At 50.4% G+C, this 16,013-nt stretch overlaps 2 protein-coding genes across 2 annotated transcripts in view; both read left to right on the top strand.

Annotated features, from left to right (window-relative positions):
• LOC144736816 (uncharacterized) overlaps positions 1-16,013 on the top strand; it is a 674,279-nt gene that overhangs the window by 110,723 nt on the left and 547,543 nt on the right. The window lies entirely within an intron of this gene.
• Positions 1-16,013, top strand: part of LOC144734356 (uncharacterized) — a 56,765-nt gene that overhangs the window by 9,451 nt on the left and 31,301 nt on the right. Inside the window, exons 6-9 of the mRNA XM_078616463.1 lie at positions 413-465; positions 3,292-3,328; positions 5,119-5,185; positions 12,032-12,147. Of these exons, the coding sequence (XP_078472589.1) occupies positions 413-465; positions 3,292-3,328; positions 5,119-5,185; positions 12,032-12,147 (273 nt within the window). The remainder of the gene's footprint in view (positions 1-412; positions 466-3,291; positions 3,329-5,118; positions 5,186-12,031; positions 12,148-16,013) is intronic.

The raw sequence follows: 16,013 nt of genomic DNA, 5'->3' as shown, positions 1-16,013 counted from the left end.
CGGGGTCTCCCAGCTAAGGGCCGCTGAGACACTGCTTCCCATCACTGACATGATGTCAAATGCCTGATGGTCATAGTTGGGTCCACGCATTTATACCTTACAGGCTCTGCCAGCTCTAAAATATAGCGGGGGTTTAGAAATGATGGCTCCCTGCTGGCGGCAGTGGTGAGCGTCATCACTAATGGATATGCACGCGTGTGTGTGTTCTGAGACTGTGTTTCATTGTATGATGTATGCCTGTACTTGCATGTGTACTTGTATAAGTGTGTACTTGTATATGTGTGTATGTAGTGCTGCTTGTATGTGGACATGATTGCACCGTGGTGTGACGTCTGTGCTGTAACATGCCCGAGCAAACACTGTGGTATCTTTGAGTGTAATGCGTCTCCATTCATTGTGTTTGATGTCTCAGGTGTGGGAAACTGCGAGGGTCTGGAGAGCCAAGTGAGAGTTTGGAAGCGAAAGGTGAGAGGGGTGAGGCACTCAAAGGCCTCCCTGCACACCGTGCCACATGTGCATGCAGGACGTTGCGTGAGTTAACGTTTGCATCATAACAGCTTTGTGAACGCGGCATTCCCTGGTGAGAGGTAAATTCGTAGTCCTCTTCATCGTGGTCACTGATGAAGGTGGCTCATGTGTATTATGACGATGTCACGCATTGCTGGCAGTCAGTTCAGTCAGTGCTGGAAGAGAGTGCAGGCAGTGCCTCAAGACAATGCAGTCAGTGCTGGAAGTCATTGCGGTCGGTGCTGGGAGTCAGTGCTGAAGTCAGTACAGTCAGTGTGGTCAGTACTGGCCGTGCGTACACAAAGCTAAAGCTCACGAGCAGATCTCGCGATTGATCCTGACATCAGCTCGGCTCAAGTCAAGTATCCCATCGTCAGATGCTATGTATCTGGTGCTGCTTATCTCTCCGCCAAGCTTATCTCTCCCCCAATATTCGTGCTGTCTTTTACTCCAAACATCTCCCATGCTGTGTCTCTGCTTTCCCAACTCTACACTTCCACACTGTGCCCGTGTTTGACTCTCACTTCTCTTATCTCCCTGCTCTCACTCCACTCATCTCCCTGCTCTGACTCCACTCATCTCCCTCTCTCACTCCACTCATCTCCCTCCTCTCACTTCACTCATCTCCCTCCTCTCACTCCACTCATCTCCCTCTCACTTCACTCATCTCCCTCTCTCACTCCACTCATCTCCCTCCTCTAACTCCACTCATCTCTCACTCCACTCATCTCACTCCACTCATCTCACTCCACTCATCTCCCTCCTCTAACTCCACTCATCTCTCACTCCACTCATCTCTCACTCCCTCCTCTCACTCCACTCATCTCCCTCCTCTCCCTCCACTCATCTCCCTCCTCTTACTCTACTCATCTCCCTCTCTCACTCCACTCATCTCCCTCTCTCACTCCACTCATCTCCCTCCTACCCCAGACTTTTACCAGCCTAATTATTATATTCTTGCATATGGTAATATATGCATTAGCTAAATGCAAATGTCAAGGTCTACTTGCCACGAGAGGGCTTCAGGACAGAGTTCGTGTAGTTTGGTTATTCCTCTGTTGAAGGAGCACAGACTACAGTGGTTTATTATATGGTCCATCACTTGGGCTGCATCGCCACAGTTGCACCGTGGCTTTTCTTCAATTCATGAAGAAAGGAGATTTGAGCATAAGTTTGTTGGTGATCTGATATGGTCGACAGTTGCACCAGTGTCTTCGAGGTGGAATGCCAAAGCCAGGATCTGCAATGTTTGGGTTCCACTGTTTGCCAGCATTCTTTCCGGATCTGGGTGAGATTCTAGGATAGTGACAGCGCGATTCTAGAAGGGGGTTTGGGACTTTGACTTCATGGTGATGAACATTTTTTGAGGTCTTGGTTGATGGGGAGGTTGTTGTTGGCATGAAAATTTGGAAACTCCCTTGCAGTTTGCGTGATGTCTCTGTGGATATTTGGCGGCAGAATGTTCACCATGACAAGGAGACAGGGGATTTGTGTTGGTTTCATTGTTCCAGCCACGATGTGAATTGCGTTATTTAGTTGTGCATCTATCAGTTTTGAGGCTGTGAATGAGTGGCTAAAAAAATGTGTTTTTCATGCTAAAATAGCTCCCAAAATATATAACATGCTGTTTTACTTTACACCAACACATCTAAGTGTACACCTTTTGGTACACTCAATAAGCAACCACTTGTCCATGTATAAATACACACAAAAGTTACTTGAGTAATTGTCATTGCTCAGTTGCCTAAAGGCTCACCGTGACCCGAAGGCAACAGGGACCTTTGGTATTGAAATTACCTCTGTATGCCCTGTGACCTTTAGCTTAAGTCAAAAAGACTGAGCGAACAAATTCACCACACTCATCACAACGAGCAGTGCGGTGCCTGGTGGACACGTGGCACTCGTGTAATAAAGGACTTCGTCACACACTGCTGGTCTCCGTTGCTCTTTATTTAGCTTCTTGCTCGCACCCCGCTGGTCCTGACAGCGGACCAGCGTCTCCTCACGCGTGCCCCGCACACGCTCCCTCGTGAGTCCTTCCGCTCCCCCACTCTGCACACCGGTGGCTGACGGTGTGCCGAAACTCCTCCACGTGGCTGATGGCGCGGATCCCCTCCGGCCACCCGTGGTCCAGCTTCTTCACTCCAACAACTGGCCAGGAGCCCTTCCGGGCTCCCACTTATATCCCCTTTACCACGTGATCCTGTCTCCTCCCCTTCCGGACCGTCAGATCCAGCCTTCCCATAGCGCCCTGCTGGCTCCACCCCCACTCACCTCGCTTCCAATTGGACCCGAGGTGAACGGCGGGCCCTCCCATATGCCCCAATACTGGGCTCTGCCCCCCAATACCCTGGGCCGTATGATTGGGCCAGAGCCCAGCAGCGAACCCCGTTTACGCTCGCATTACACTCGTGCGCATAGTGTGGCGCAGACACTTCACCTGCATATCAGAGAAAAGTGAGGAGGGAGATGTGTGGAGTGGGTGGCACGAGAGCGATTGTAGCAGAAACAACGCAGTGCCCGTACACGCACTGATAGTCTTGATGAGTGTACACAGTGCATGAATGTCCCTGAGATTGGCGATAGCACATTGTGTTTATTCTCGTACACAGTGCTGTGAGCCCTCTATTGGAGCAGGGAAGCTCCCGTGGGATGGTTCCCCGTGGAGCTCTCCCCTTGCTGTAGCGGTGTGTCTGTTGGGGCCGTGTGCTCCACCCCTGGGCTGCTGTCCCTCGCTGCCTCTCAGTGCTGATGGCCATCGTGGTTTTGTTGTTCCCTCCCCAGACAGAGCAAGAGCTGAAAGAGGAAAAAGAAGCCAAAGGTGAGGCCTGTGTGTGTGCATCACGGAGAGGTGCTGCCGTGAGGGTTTGTACAAAGCGTGCAGTGTGGACTAAGAGAGGCATAGACACCAGCGTAGACTCATACGGCATGCACACTGCGTTATCATTCAGGGATATAACAAGAAACCGTGATGATTAGGTAAAGAATAAAGCACTGCAATTGCTTGCTGATGCTTTTTTTGGCTGAGGTGTTTCCACGAGAAGAGGCTGTAGTGAGCTTATGTAGAGGGTATTTGGCCTTCTCTTCCATGCAGGCCAGGCATTGTGGAAACGGTGGGAAGGTCGATTAGCATGGTTGGCTACGTACGGTGCGAACGAAGTTCAACATACATAACTACACTTTACCCCACCACACACGACCTGCCGGTGTACTCATTTATACTGAGAGTTGGGGGAATTAATAAACTTGCGATTGTTTAAACGACTGAGCTGAAGGATCAAATAACACTGGAAAGATCTGGATAGTCCACTGTGTCAACCATTACACCACAGCAGCATCGCCAAGTTGGTTATTCTACTACGAATTGTAATGGACTCCTTTTTTGGGGTCGATGATTCATGTCTCCTAAAAATGGCACCCAGTTCCACATTTTGCCTCCAAAAGGCAGAAACCCCCTAAAAGGCACGATCAGCTTGGTGCGGCTGAACGTGCCAACGACTTCCCCAAGCCCCATACACCAGCTCCTGTCTAGCAGCACACATGGTTGAGACTTTTTCTCAAATATTTTCATGTTCAAATATCCGAGTAATCAAACCTAAAATTGGTAGATTAATCAGTTATTTTAATAGTCGAATAGCTCAGCCCTAGCCGTCACTAAAACCAGTGCAATAAATGCTGTAATGATGAGCAATACCATTTAAAATTCGTGTAAACTATCAGAAAAACTGCTTAAATTCACAGCAGAGCAGTGACAGCATTTGTAATCTACCAGGCGTAAAACTTGAAGGTAAAATACCTGTTTGCTCTATGTGTGAGGTTAAGCATCGTCACGTGAACACAGCAAATTAACTGCACACACGCTCATCACACAGAGCACAACGATGCTCAAGTGAAGCACTTTGACAACAGCAGCACCATGCAAGAATGTATGTTTTCCCCCTGCCTCCTTCCCATATTGTGTTTCTCTTCCTTAACACCCTCTTGATATACGTGTTGAGTGGTGAATGACGACTCGGAGGCAGGTTTACAGGTAAGGGCTTGCGCCGGTGTATTAACACAAGGGAGCAATATAACTGCACCAGAGGTAGGTGCCCCTACACTGGGTCCTTCACGGGGACCTCGGGCTCTATCTGCTTCTCGCCCGGCTATCTTTGGCTCTCTCACTCGAGTCGGGACGGGGGCTTAACCAACACCGCCCGACCGAGGAGAGCAGCGCTCAACCGAAACCTAGCTGGCTCTTGCAGACTTCTCCCAGCCTTACCCCTGGCTATCTCTTCAAACTCCCCCCGGGCTCCCACAACGACTCTGCTTTCGTCACCGGGTCCTCCTTAAGTATCCCCCGTGACATGACGTCATCGCGCCTCACCGCGCATATGACGTCACGTTGCCAACCACTCTACATACGTATTAGTTTAATGAATACAGATTGTGTATTGTGTTTACATGGTGTACTGGCCCTTGTGTGTGCTGTTAAAGAACACATAATGGAGCCATATGATAAGTAGCAATTTTACATCATAGACACCACCATGACAAACTTACCTTGCCCATCTTGTCTGTGATGGTGCACGTACCCCTTCTGAACTAACAATGCGGTTGGATTCTCAACAGAGCGGGATTTGAAGACAAAGGCCGGCCCAGTTGGAAAGATCATCCGTGAACTGAGGTGGCTTTACAAGTGAGTGACCTTTACATCACGTGGCACTGATTCTTTACAGCAGGTGGCACTGATTCCTTACAGCATGTGGCATAAATTCCGTACAGTGCGTGGCACCGATTCCTTACAGCACGTGGCACCAATGCCTTACAGCACGTGGCACTGATTCCTTAAAGCACGTGGCACCGATTCCTTACAGTGCGTGGCACCGATTCCTTACATCACCTGGAACTGATTCCTTACAGCACCTGGCACCGATTCCTTACGGCGTGTGGCACTGATTCTTTAAAACACATGGCCCTGATTCATTATTTTTTGTAATTTTCCACAACGTTTAAAAATGTTTATAACTATGGTTGAAAGTGTTTATTCATAGCTCTGCCCATCCGTCTGTCCAACTGTTTTTTTGCAGGAGATTGTAAATATGATGTTATCTGAACAACATGTCAGCATGAATATGTATTGCTATTTAGGATGTACCATTCAGAAAGCAGACGCAACTCAATCAAATGGTTCCCAAAAACTTGCTGATTGGAACATTCTGTGGAAAAATCGTATTCCCATGACGTCATGTGCCACGCGCTATTCACCATTGCATCATGGCACGTGATGTCATCTCACGACATCACATGCTATGTGGTGTCATCTTGTTATCTGGTGCAAAAGTTAATGCAATTCAACATCAACTTTGACAAATCTACTGCTGAATGAAGGCCTCCCCAAGCCGCCCTCATCTCTCAGGCTCGTGCGATATCAAAATCCACCTAGCCTGAGTACACAAGCTGACTTTATTCATCCGTATCCCCAGTGAATGCCCTCTTAGATCGATTGGCTGCAACTCCATCATTATTCTTGACCATGTGTCATGCACAAGCCCACTTAACTTTTTTAACAGTCATTATGCTGTTATTAACCTGCGTATGTTCTCTAATCTCTGCGTTATGTTTTGTATTGGTCAAGTGTACTTCCAAGTATACATCTCTCCATGCTTCTGTAATGCGGGCGTAAACGACCTTCCGGATGTGACGTCACGGGAGGGAGGAGTTACGTCACGTGGGAGAAGGGTTCGGGTCTTTAAGGGGAGAAACCGGAAGAGGAGGGGAGGTTGTTGGAGACTGGACTAGGGTGAGGCCACGCAGGGCGAAGGCTGGGAGGAGTGGCGAGATCGCCACACACACTCGGAGAGCGGATTGGCACCGTCGGCCAGCGGTGACCAACCCAGGGAGCAGCGGCGAGGCTGCAGCGAGAGCAGTAGCGAGGCTGCACGAAGAGGCAGCAGTGGGACTGTTCAGAGAGGGAGAGCAGTGGTGGAGCTGCAGCGAGGGCAGCCGGGGAGGCTGCGCGAGGAGATCAGCAACGAGGCTGCTGGAGGCTACGGGAGCGACACGAGGGGATCAGCAGCGAAGCTGCTAGAGGCTACGGGAGCGACAGCAGCGTCGGCGCCGAGCGGAGGGTCTCAGAGGGAGAGAGCCGTGTGGGAAAAGTAGACGAACCCGAATAAAGGACACCAAGCCAGATACCGTGGTCGAGTCTTTTATTACACTGGTGTTGGAAGTGTAACGGCATGTCGAAGCAAGTAAGAAAAAAGAATATTCCGACGCCAGCATCTGCTTCTTCGTCCGACGACGACGACCTTCCTCCGACGATGGATTCAGCTGCAGTGGTGGAGGGGAGCCCTGCTGAAGCGAGCGCGGGTACGGGAGTTGAAGATGTTGCCGCGGCGGCGGGCCCGTCAGCACCAACGGACGCGGATTTCCGATGGCAACAGATGGCGGAGCAACTTGAGACTCTCAAGGACGTCCTGGCGCAGTTATGTCACCTCGTCACGCCGAGGACGGCGATGGGGAGAGCCGAGGGTGGTCCACAGGCCGCCGCCTTGCCTTCGCTGTCGACGCCATCAGCCACGCGGCACGAAGCCGCCATCTTGCGCGTTCCGCGGCGGGAAGCCGCCATCTTGACCACGCCGCGGTTCGACGCCATTTTGAACCTACCGTCGGATGAACCATCGCTTGAGGACGGCGCGCTAAGGAGTCGCAGTCGGCATCTTACTACGGTCGAAGAATTCTCCATCGGGGGCGATTGGAGCGCTTTCGCCTGCAGATTTTTGGCGGCGGTACGTTCTGCTAGGTGGACCGACGCTGAGGCTTTGGAAGTTTTGCCGACTCTTCTTGATGACGAGTCGGTCAGATTCTTTCGTTCCATAACGGCCGAAAAGAAGAGAACATTACGTGGAGTTTTTGACGAAATGGCGGACGCTTACGAGCCACCTGATGATGCTCATCGCCGATTTGCTCAACGACAGCGAGCGCCCGAGGAATCGCCGGTGGCATATAGGGGTGCGGTGCTGGAGTTGGCTATGGCCGCATATCCGGAGACGAAGCCTGACCTGCTCGAGCCTCTCATCTTAGGTAAGATGCTCGAGCTGTCTCGGGATCTGGGGATTCCCATGCCTGTGTGTGGCCACGAGAAGCTGACTTCCCGGGCGGCAGCAAAATGTCTAGATGCACAGTTTAACCTCCGCCGGTGGAAGCAAGTCGCGGCGTGGACGGGGGGGCCCATCGTCGAGGGAGGTGCCTTGGGTTGGGACCCTAAGAAGGCGGTCTATGTGCCGGATGGGGGGGACCCTCACGAGCTGACGGCCGCCTCTGGTCCATGGTCGGGCCGCGGTGGGCCGGCCCCGCGCGCTGCACCACCGGTACGGGCTCGGCGGGACGGTGGGCCTGCGCTGCGGCGCAACGACGTTGACTGCTTCCGCTGCGGGCGTAAGGGCCACTACGCCAGGGACTGCTGGGCCCGCGTCCCGGGTCCACCCCAGCAGGAGGCCTCGTCAACGGACGCGCCAAAGAAGGAACCTCCAAGACAGACAGACCGGCCGTGACACCGCAGGTGACGAGGGGCCCTGCTCGGGGGGTGCCTGCCATGACGGCGGGAACTCCGAGCCCTGCAGCCCTTCCGACCCCGCTGCAACCACAATCGCGGGACACCTCCGGGGCTGGGCCTTCGGGGACACGGGACGTTGGTGGGCCTCCAACAGCGACAGGAGTATTGCGGCCTGTCACTCTTAAAACCCCATCACGTTCCCACTCTGCGGGAGGGCCGCCGACCGTCCGGGACGGGCCGGCGACCCGCACACGTTCTAAATCTCTTACGTTTCGTTGATTGTTGTGTTGTTGTTCTTACTGTTATGATTATTGCATGCTTCGTGTCCTTTAGTGTGTCAGGGTCGGTTTCGCCCGCATTACTGTTCGGAGTTTTGTTCAGCCGAGGTCGGCTGGGTTTTCTCTACGGGGTAGGGTGGTGTAATGCGGGCGTAAACGACCTTCCGGATGTGACGTCACGGGGGGGAGGAGTTACGTCACGTGGGAGAAGGGTTCGGGTCTTTAAGGGGAGAAACCGGAAGAGGAGGGGAGGTTGTTGGAGACTGGACTAGGGTGAGGCCACGCAGGGCGAAGGCTGGGAGGAGTGGCGAGATCGCCACACACACTCGGAGAGCGGATTGGCACCGTCGGCCAGCGGTGACCAACCCAGGGAGCAGCGGCGAGGCTGCAGCGAGAGCAGCAGCGAGGCTGCACGAAGAGGCAGCAGTGGGACTGTTCAGAGAGGGAGAGCAGTGGTGGAGCTGCAGCGAGGGCAGCCGGGGAGGCTGCGCGAGGAGATCAGCAACGAGGCTGCTGGAGGCTACGGGAGCGACACGAGGGGATCAGCAGCGAGGCTGCTAGAGGCTACGGGAGCGACAGCAGCGTCGGCGCCGAGCGGAGGGTCTCAGAGGGAGAGAGCCGTGTGGGAAAAGTAGACGAACCCGAATAAAGGACACCAAGCCAGATACCGTGGTCGAGTCTTTTATTACACTTCTACCTGCATTTTTCAGTTTTTGTTTACTTTTCTTTTGTGAATGTCCATGCTACCGATTCATGTCATAGCCAGGAATGAGCATTCATGAAAACATACTCAGAGGACAAACTCTTGTTCGAAAGCATTGCAGATCACATGCACATGCATGAGTTGTCTTCCTTGTTAAACAAATAAATTGCGCTGCAGTTGGCTTATCTGAGAGATTCCATTGCAGGTATTTCTCATCCACATTGAGCCCCTGCGGCCATGGCTGTTTCCAGTGTGGCCCAGTAAAAGAGTGGAGTGGCTCCCTGAGTAAATAGCAAGTTGTTGGGGGATGGGAGGAGGGGAGGTGGCTGATGGCAGGAGGGGTGGGGGGGATAAGGGGGAGATGGGGAGCGTGTTAAGGGATGGGGGTGCATAGGAAGAGAACCTGAGGTCATGAAATACAAATGCAGTTGGTGAATACAGACCTTGCACTCACGTGCTCCACTCATGCTCTCTAGTTTCAGATTTCTTTTACATTTAATTACACTCTTCCAGCCTGCCAGATAATTACCCCAGCCATCCACATCCAGTGATTCCCAGATTTCCATCTCAGTCTCGTGGTGATGGTCACTGATTAGTCCACACAAGCAGTCCCTGGGATACTGCATATGGAAAGCCTGTATCTTTTCTGAGTCACCTTCTGCATATTCTAATATAGTACATTCCATTGTCCAGAGTCAGCATAGTCGATATTGGTAACATTTGATCACCAATAGCTTTGCCAAATCAAGTTCAAGTTCATTTATTATGTATAGCCCTGTGAGCCATTCGGCTCTTGAATCGGGTGCAACTGCAACAAACAAAAATATGAACAAGAAAACATCTTAAAGTGACTATGTGACTAAGTGCAAACAAAAAATCCAAGAAAAGACAGCAAAATATTGCAGAAAAAGCACCGTACACCAACGCTGTGTGCAAAAATCCCAGTGGGATGCAAGTCAAACAACAACAACCACAAGACAACTTAGATTAAGTCCATCAATCTTACTCCGTACTACAACAAACAAACATGGCCAAACCAAACAACTTTTCTAAATCACCAAAATAAAGCCATGAAAGCAATGAAACAGTGATCATAGGAACTGTGACGGAATTTTCACAATAAACGACATAAACAACATATACTACCAAAACCCTGGCTGCATGAGTCACTCCACAACAGCAGGAGCATCAGTCGGAGTATCATAATTTTTCAATGCACCTTTAAGATCAGCACACTAAATCAAAACACAGGTCATACTTTGCAGTGATCATCCGGAGCGAAACATTTTATTTTAGGCCACTGAATAGCATTGGCAGCTAGGGGTGTACAACTCCTCTAGAGCAGTTTTGAGTGAAGATCTCGTAGGTAGTGACTCAAGTTGCAATTTATTGGCAATAGCATTCCAGACCCTGGGTTATCAATAGCAAAGGCCCTTCCTCCAGTATATGTACGGCAATAGGGAATATGAAGCTGGTAAATGAGCGTAGACCTTAGGTCAAATTTGTTCTTTGAAACAGAGGAGATCCAGTAGGTAATCTGCGGATTTTTTTGTAAGTACATTATGAATGAATAAGATCTGGTGCACAAGCCGTCGAACATTAATGCCTTAGAGCACCTAGCCACAATCGAGTTATGTCAGATACAGAAGAGGGCTAAGGCAAGGATGCCGTCTTGGTGGATACCTGATGGTATTGTGAACGATCCAGATATGTTTCTACCCATCCAGATGAGATGAACCAGGAACGATGGAGTTCCCATGGATCTCAACGCCTTCCATAATGCCTCTCTGTCCACACAGTCAAATGCAGCCTTTACGTCGATGTATGCAATGGGTTAAACTCACTTTGGAGCTCAGAAGACGAAGGCCTAAAACTGCATCCATGGCCGATCACTCTGGTGTACGTGAAGTATGGGAAATGACGGCAGGAAACTTCTTGACGGGAACACACTTTTTATTAAATCTTGTCTTGTCACGATACAACGTGTGGTCTCTCTTCTTCCGATTACGGTCTCGACACAACGTGTGGTCTCTATTCTTCTGACTACGCACTTCACTTAACTCGTGTAGACTCTATGCCTCTGGCTACACACACACTTCGCTTAGCTCGTGTAGACACTATGCCTCTGGCTACACACACTTCACTTAGCTCGTGTAGACCCTATGTCCCTGGCTACACACTCTTCACTTAGCTCGTGTAGACCCTATGTCCCTGGCTACACACTCTGCATGCTCACACCGCATGCTCACACTGCAGGCTCACACTGCACTATGCCTCTGCTCACACCGCATGCTCTATCTCTCCCTCTCCGTCTTCAGTATTCGTTGGTTACATCTCTCCCCGTTCGCCTGTGTGCATCATCTTATATAGTCCCGGCTCCCGGGAGACGGAGCGGATGCGGACTTCGACGTGAGCATCGCTCCTTAGCTAACCAATCACGACGCGCTGTTCCTACGATCCCTTTTCCCCCAGCGCGTGTTTCCACCACACAACCAATCACTCCGCGCTGCCACACGATCACTCCCTCTCCAGCGCGTCACCGGCACACAGCCAATCACTACGCGCTGGCACTCGATCCCTATCCCCGCGCGTATCACCACTACATACGGATGAGACTCATCAATTTGGTAGACCGAGTCTCTGACATGTGTGGAGAAATCAAATTGAAGTTCATGGGAACAGTAACAATGGTTTGAGCGATAATAGAGTGATAAGGAGGAGACTGACCACCAGAGAGCGAGGAGCTGGAGTGAATCAGTGAGTGCTAGACTATCAATCAACCTGACTCAAGTACATTGAACTCTAATCTGGATATGACAACAGTATTTCCAATTCTGGCTGAATTTGTGCTTTGTATAGTGTCAACAGATGAGGATGTTACTCCTGAGTCACGCTCCGTGTTGTCTCACAGGTGTGATGGCTCCACAGTGACTCACCTGGAGAGGCTGCTGGAGCTGTTGGATGAGGCTGTGTTACTCCTGGGTCCCGCTCTGTGTTGTCTCACAGATATGATGGCTCCACGGTGCCGCGTCTGGAGAAGCTGCTGGAGCTGCTGTCTTCTGAGTGCCCAGCGCAGGAGAAGGAGGCCCTCCACACGGCTTACAGAGACGAGGACGGCCCAAGTGAGAGTTCCACATGCACTGTCTACCAAACGTTTTGTGTATTTATGATTGTGTCCCTGGAGTAGAGAAACACTAGAACTGTATTCAAATACAGTGTCCGCCTGCTCAGCACTGTGAACGCATTGCTGCAGAGTGCTCCTACGTCAAGGGAGCCCACTCCCACCATGTGAGCCCAATGCATTGTTATCTGCGTGTGATGAGTGATCACGACTGCGATAAATCTGCATCGCTTTCAGGGTGGTGACCTCTTTTGAAAGTCAATTGTGAGTCAGTGTATGATGTGTGAGTCTTTGTAAGATGAGTGAGTGTATCACGACATCTTCCACGCCATCACGGCCTCCTCCCCGCCATCACGGTATGCTAAACATTTCAAACAGACACACATATTCACAAATTTGCCTTTTATATATAAGATAGATAGATAGAGTGAGCATGTACTACTGTAGTCTAAGCAGGTACCACCACAGTCGGTATCCACTGCTGTAATCATAGCAGGTACCACCACAGTCAATATGCACTGCTGTAATCATAGCAGGTACCACCACAGTCAATATGCACTGCTGTAATCATAGCAGGTACCACCACAGCAGTATGCACTGCTGTAATAGCAGGTACCACCACAGCAGTATGCACTGCTGTAATCATAGCAGGTACCACCACAATATGCACTGCTGTAATCATAGCAGGTACGACCACAGTTAGTATGCACTGCTGTAATCATAGCAGGTGCCACCACAGTCAGTATGCACTGCTGTAATCATAGCAGGTATCACCACAGTCAGTATGCACTGCTGTAGTCATAGCAGGTACCACCACAGCCAGTATGCACTGCTGTAATCATAGCAGGTACCAACAAAGCTGTTTTCACTGCTGTAATCATAGGAAGTGCCAATACAATATGCACTGCTGTAATCATATCAGGTACCACCACAGCCAGTATGCACTGCTGTAATCATAGCAGATACCACCACAGTCAGTATGCACTGCTGTAATCATAGCAGGTGCCACCACAGTCAATATGCACTGCTGTAATCATAGCAGATACCACCACAGTCAGTATGCACTGCTGTAATCATAGCAGATACCACCACAGTCAGTATGCACTGCTGTAATCATAGCAGGTGCCACCACAGTCAGTATGCACTGCTGTAATCATAGCAGGTACCAACAAAGCTGTTTTCACTGCTGTAATCATAGCAAGTGCCAATACAATATGCACTGCTGTAATCATATCAGGTACCACCACAGCCAGTATGCACTGCTGTAATCATAGCAGATACCACCACAGTCAGTATGCACTGCTGTAATCATAGCAGGTACCACCACAGCCAGTATGCACTGCTGTAATCATAGCAGGTGCCACCACAGTCAGTATGCACTGCTGTAATCATAGCAGGTACCACCAGAGGTGGGACAAAGTCATTGTTATGCAAGTCCAAGTCGAGTTGCAAGTCTTTGTACATTTTGCCGAGTCGAGTCTGAAGTCATCAAATTCATGACTCGAGTCTGACTCGAGTCCAAGTCACATGACTCGAGTCCACACCTCAGAGGTGGGACAAAGTCATTGTTATGCAAGTCCAAGTCGAGTTGCAAGTCTTTGTACATTTTGCCGAGTCGAGTCTGAAGTCATCAAATTCATGACTCGAGTCTGACTCGAGTCCAAGTCACATGACTCGAGTCCACACCTCTGGGTACCACCACAGTCAGTATGCACTGCTGTAATCATAGCAGGTGCCACCACAGTCAATATGCACTGCTGTAATCATAGCAGGTACCACCACAGCAGTATGCACTGCTGTAATAGCAGGTACCACCACAGCAGTATGCACTGCTGTAATCATAGCAGGTACCACCACAATATGCACTGCTGTAATCATAGCAGGTACGACCACAGTTAGTATGCACTGCTGTAATCATAGCAGGTGCCACCACAGTCAGTATGCACTGCTGTTATCATAGTAGGTACCACCACAGTCAGTTTGCACTGCTGTAGTGAAAGCTGGAATCACCACAGTATGCACTGCTGTAATCATAGCAGGTCCCACCACAGTCATTATGCACTGCTGTTATCATAGCAGGTACCACCACAGTCAGTATGCACTGCTGTAATCATAGCAGGTGTCACCACAATATGCACTCCTGTAATCATAGCAGGTACCACCACAATATGCACTGCTGTAATAGCAGGTAGCACCACAGCAGTATGCACTGCTATAATAATAGCAGGAACCACCACAGTCAGTATGCACTGCTGTAGTCATAGCAGGAACCACCATAGTCAGTATGCACTGCTGTCGTGAAAGCAGTTACCACCACAGTCAGTATGCACAACTGTAGTCATAGGATACCACCACATTCAGTATCCACTGCTGTAATCATAGCAGGTACCACCACAATATGTACGGCTGTAATCATAGCAGGTACCACCACAGCAGTATGCACTATTGTAATCATATCAGGTACCACCACAGTCAGTATGCACATCTGTAATCATAGCAGGAACCACCACAATATGTACTGCTGTAATCATAGCAGGTACCACCACAGTATGCACTGCTGTAATAGCAGGTACCACCACAGCAGTATGCACTGCTGTAATCACAGCAGGTACCACCACAGTCAGTATGCATTGCTGTCGTGAAAGCAGGTACCACCACAGTCAGTATGCACAGCTGTAGTCATAGGATACCACCACAGTCAGTATCCACTGCTGTAATCATAGCAGGTACCACCATTCAGTATGCACTGCTGTAATCATAACAGATACCACCACAGTCAGTATGCACTGCTGTCGTGAAAGCAGGTACCACCCCAGTCAGTATGCACAGCTGTAGTCATAGGATACCACCACAGTCAGTATCCACTGCTGTAATCATAGCAGGTACCACCAGTCAGTATGCACTGCTGTCGTGAAAGCAGGTACCACCCCAGTCAGTATGCACAGCTGTAGTCATAGGATACCACCACAGTCAGTATCCACTGCTGTAATCATAGCAGGTACCACCAGTCAGTATGCACTGCTGTAATCATAGCAGGTACCACCACAGTCAGTATGCACTGCTGTAGTGAAAGCAGGTACCGCCAAAGTCGGTATGCACTGCTGTAGTCATAGTAGGTGCCACCACTGTCAGTATGCACTGCTGTAGTGATAGCAGGTACCACCTCAGTCGGTATGCACTGCTGTAGTGATAGTAGATACTGCTATCGAGTTGGTAGATACTGCTATATAGAGTTAGTAGATACTAAAACAGTCCGTATATACCACTACAGTCAGTCAATACTGCTACAGTCAGTATATACTACTATACAGTCAGTACATACTACTACGGTGAGTAGCTACTAGAGTCAGTAGATACTAATATAGAGTGAGTAGATACTGCTATAGAGTTAGTAGTTACTACTATAGTCAGTGGATACTGATGTAGGGGTGTTAGAGAGAGAGCCCGTTATGCATGGCAGCCTATGGTAAACAAACACAGTAGGCGGGGCTACATGTGTGCACGAGCAGGTGCCCTCTGCGACGTCCGCGCCAGACACCCTGGGGGGTCGATTCGGTCATTATGATCCCCCGGGGCCCCACCCCTCAGGGAGGGGTTGGGTATAAAAGGGGAATGTATCGAGGGGCTCGGGAGTGTTGTGTTAGCTAAGAAGAGGAGACGGAAGACGTCCTAGATAGAGCCCTGGTCTCCCCCTGGCACGCCGTCCTTATCAGGACCGCGCAGGCTCGAGCCAGTGGCGTGGTACCAGAGCCAGAGCCAGTGCTGGTCTGGACTCTGGGTGCCGGGCCCGACTGACCAGTGTCGGGCCAAGATAGCCTCCCCTAGCCCATTAGAGGAGGACTCAGAGGCAGGCTAGGGTTAGCCTAG

This window comes from Lampetra planeri, chromosome 3, assembly GCF_965212315.1.
Source record: "Lampetra planeri chromosome 3, kcLamPlan1.2.h2, whole genome shotgun sequence".
Classification (NCBI taxonomy): domain Eukaryota; kingdom Metazoa; phylum Chordata; class Hyperoartia; order Petromyzontiformes; family Petromyzontidae; genus Lampetra; species Lampetra planeri.
The sequence above is the reverse complement of the archived record's forward strand: the minus strand, read 5'-3'. Positions and strand labels throughout refer to the sequence as shown.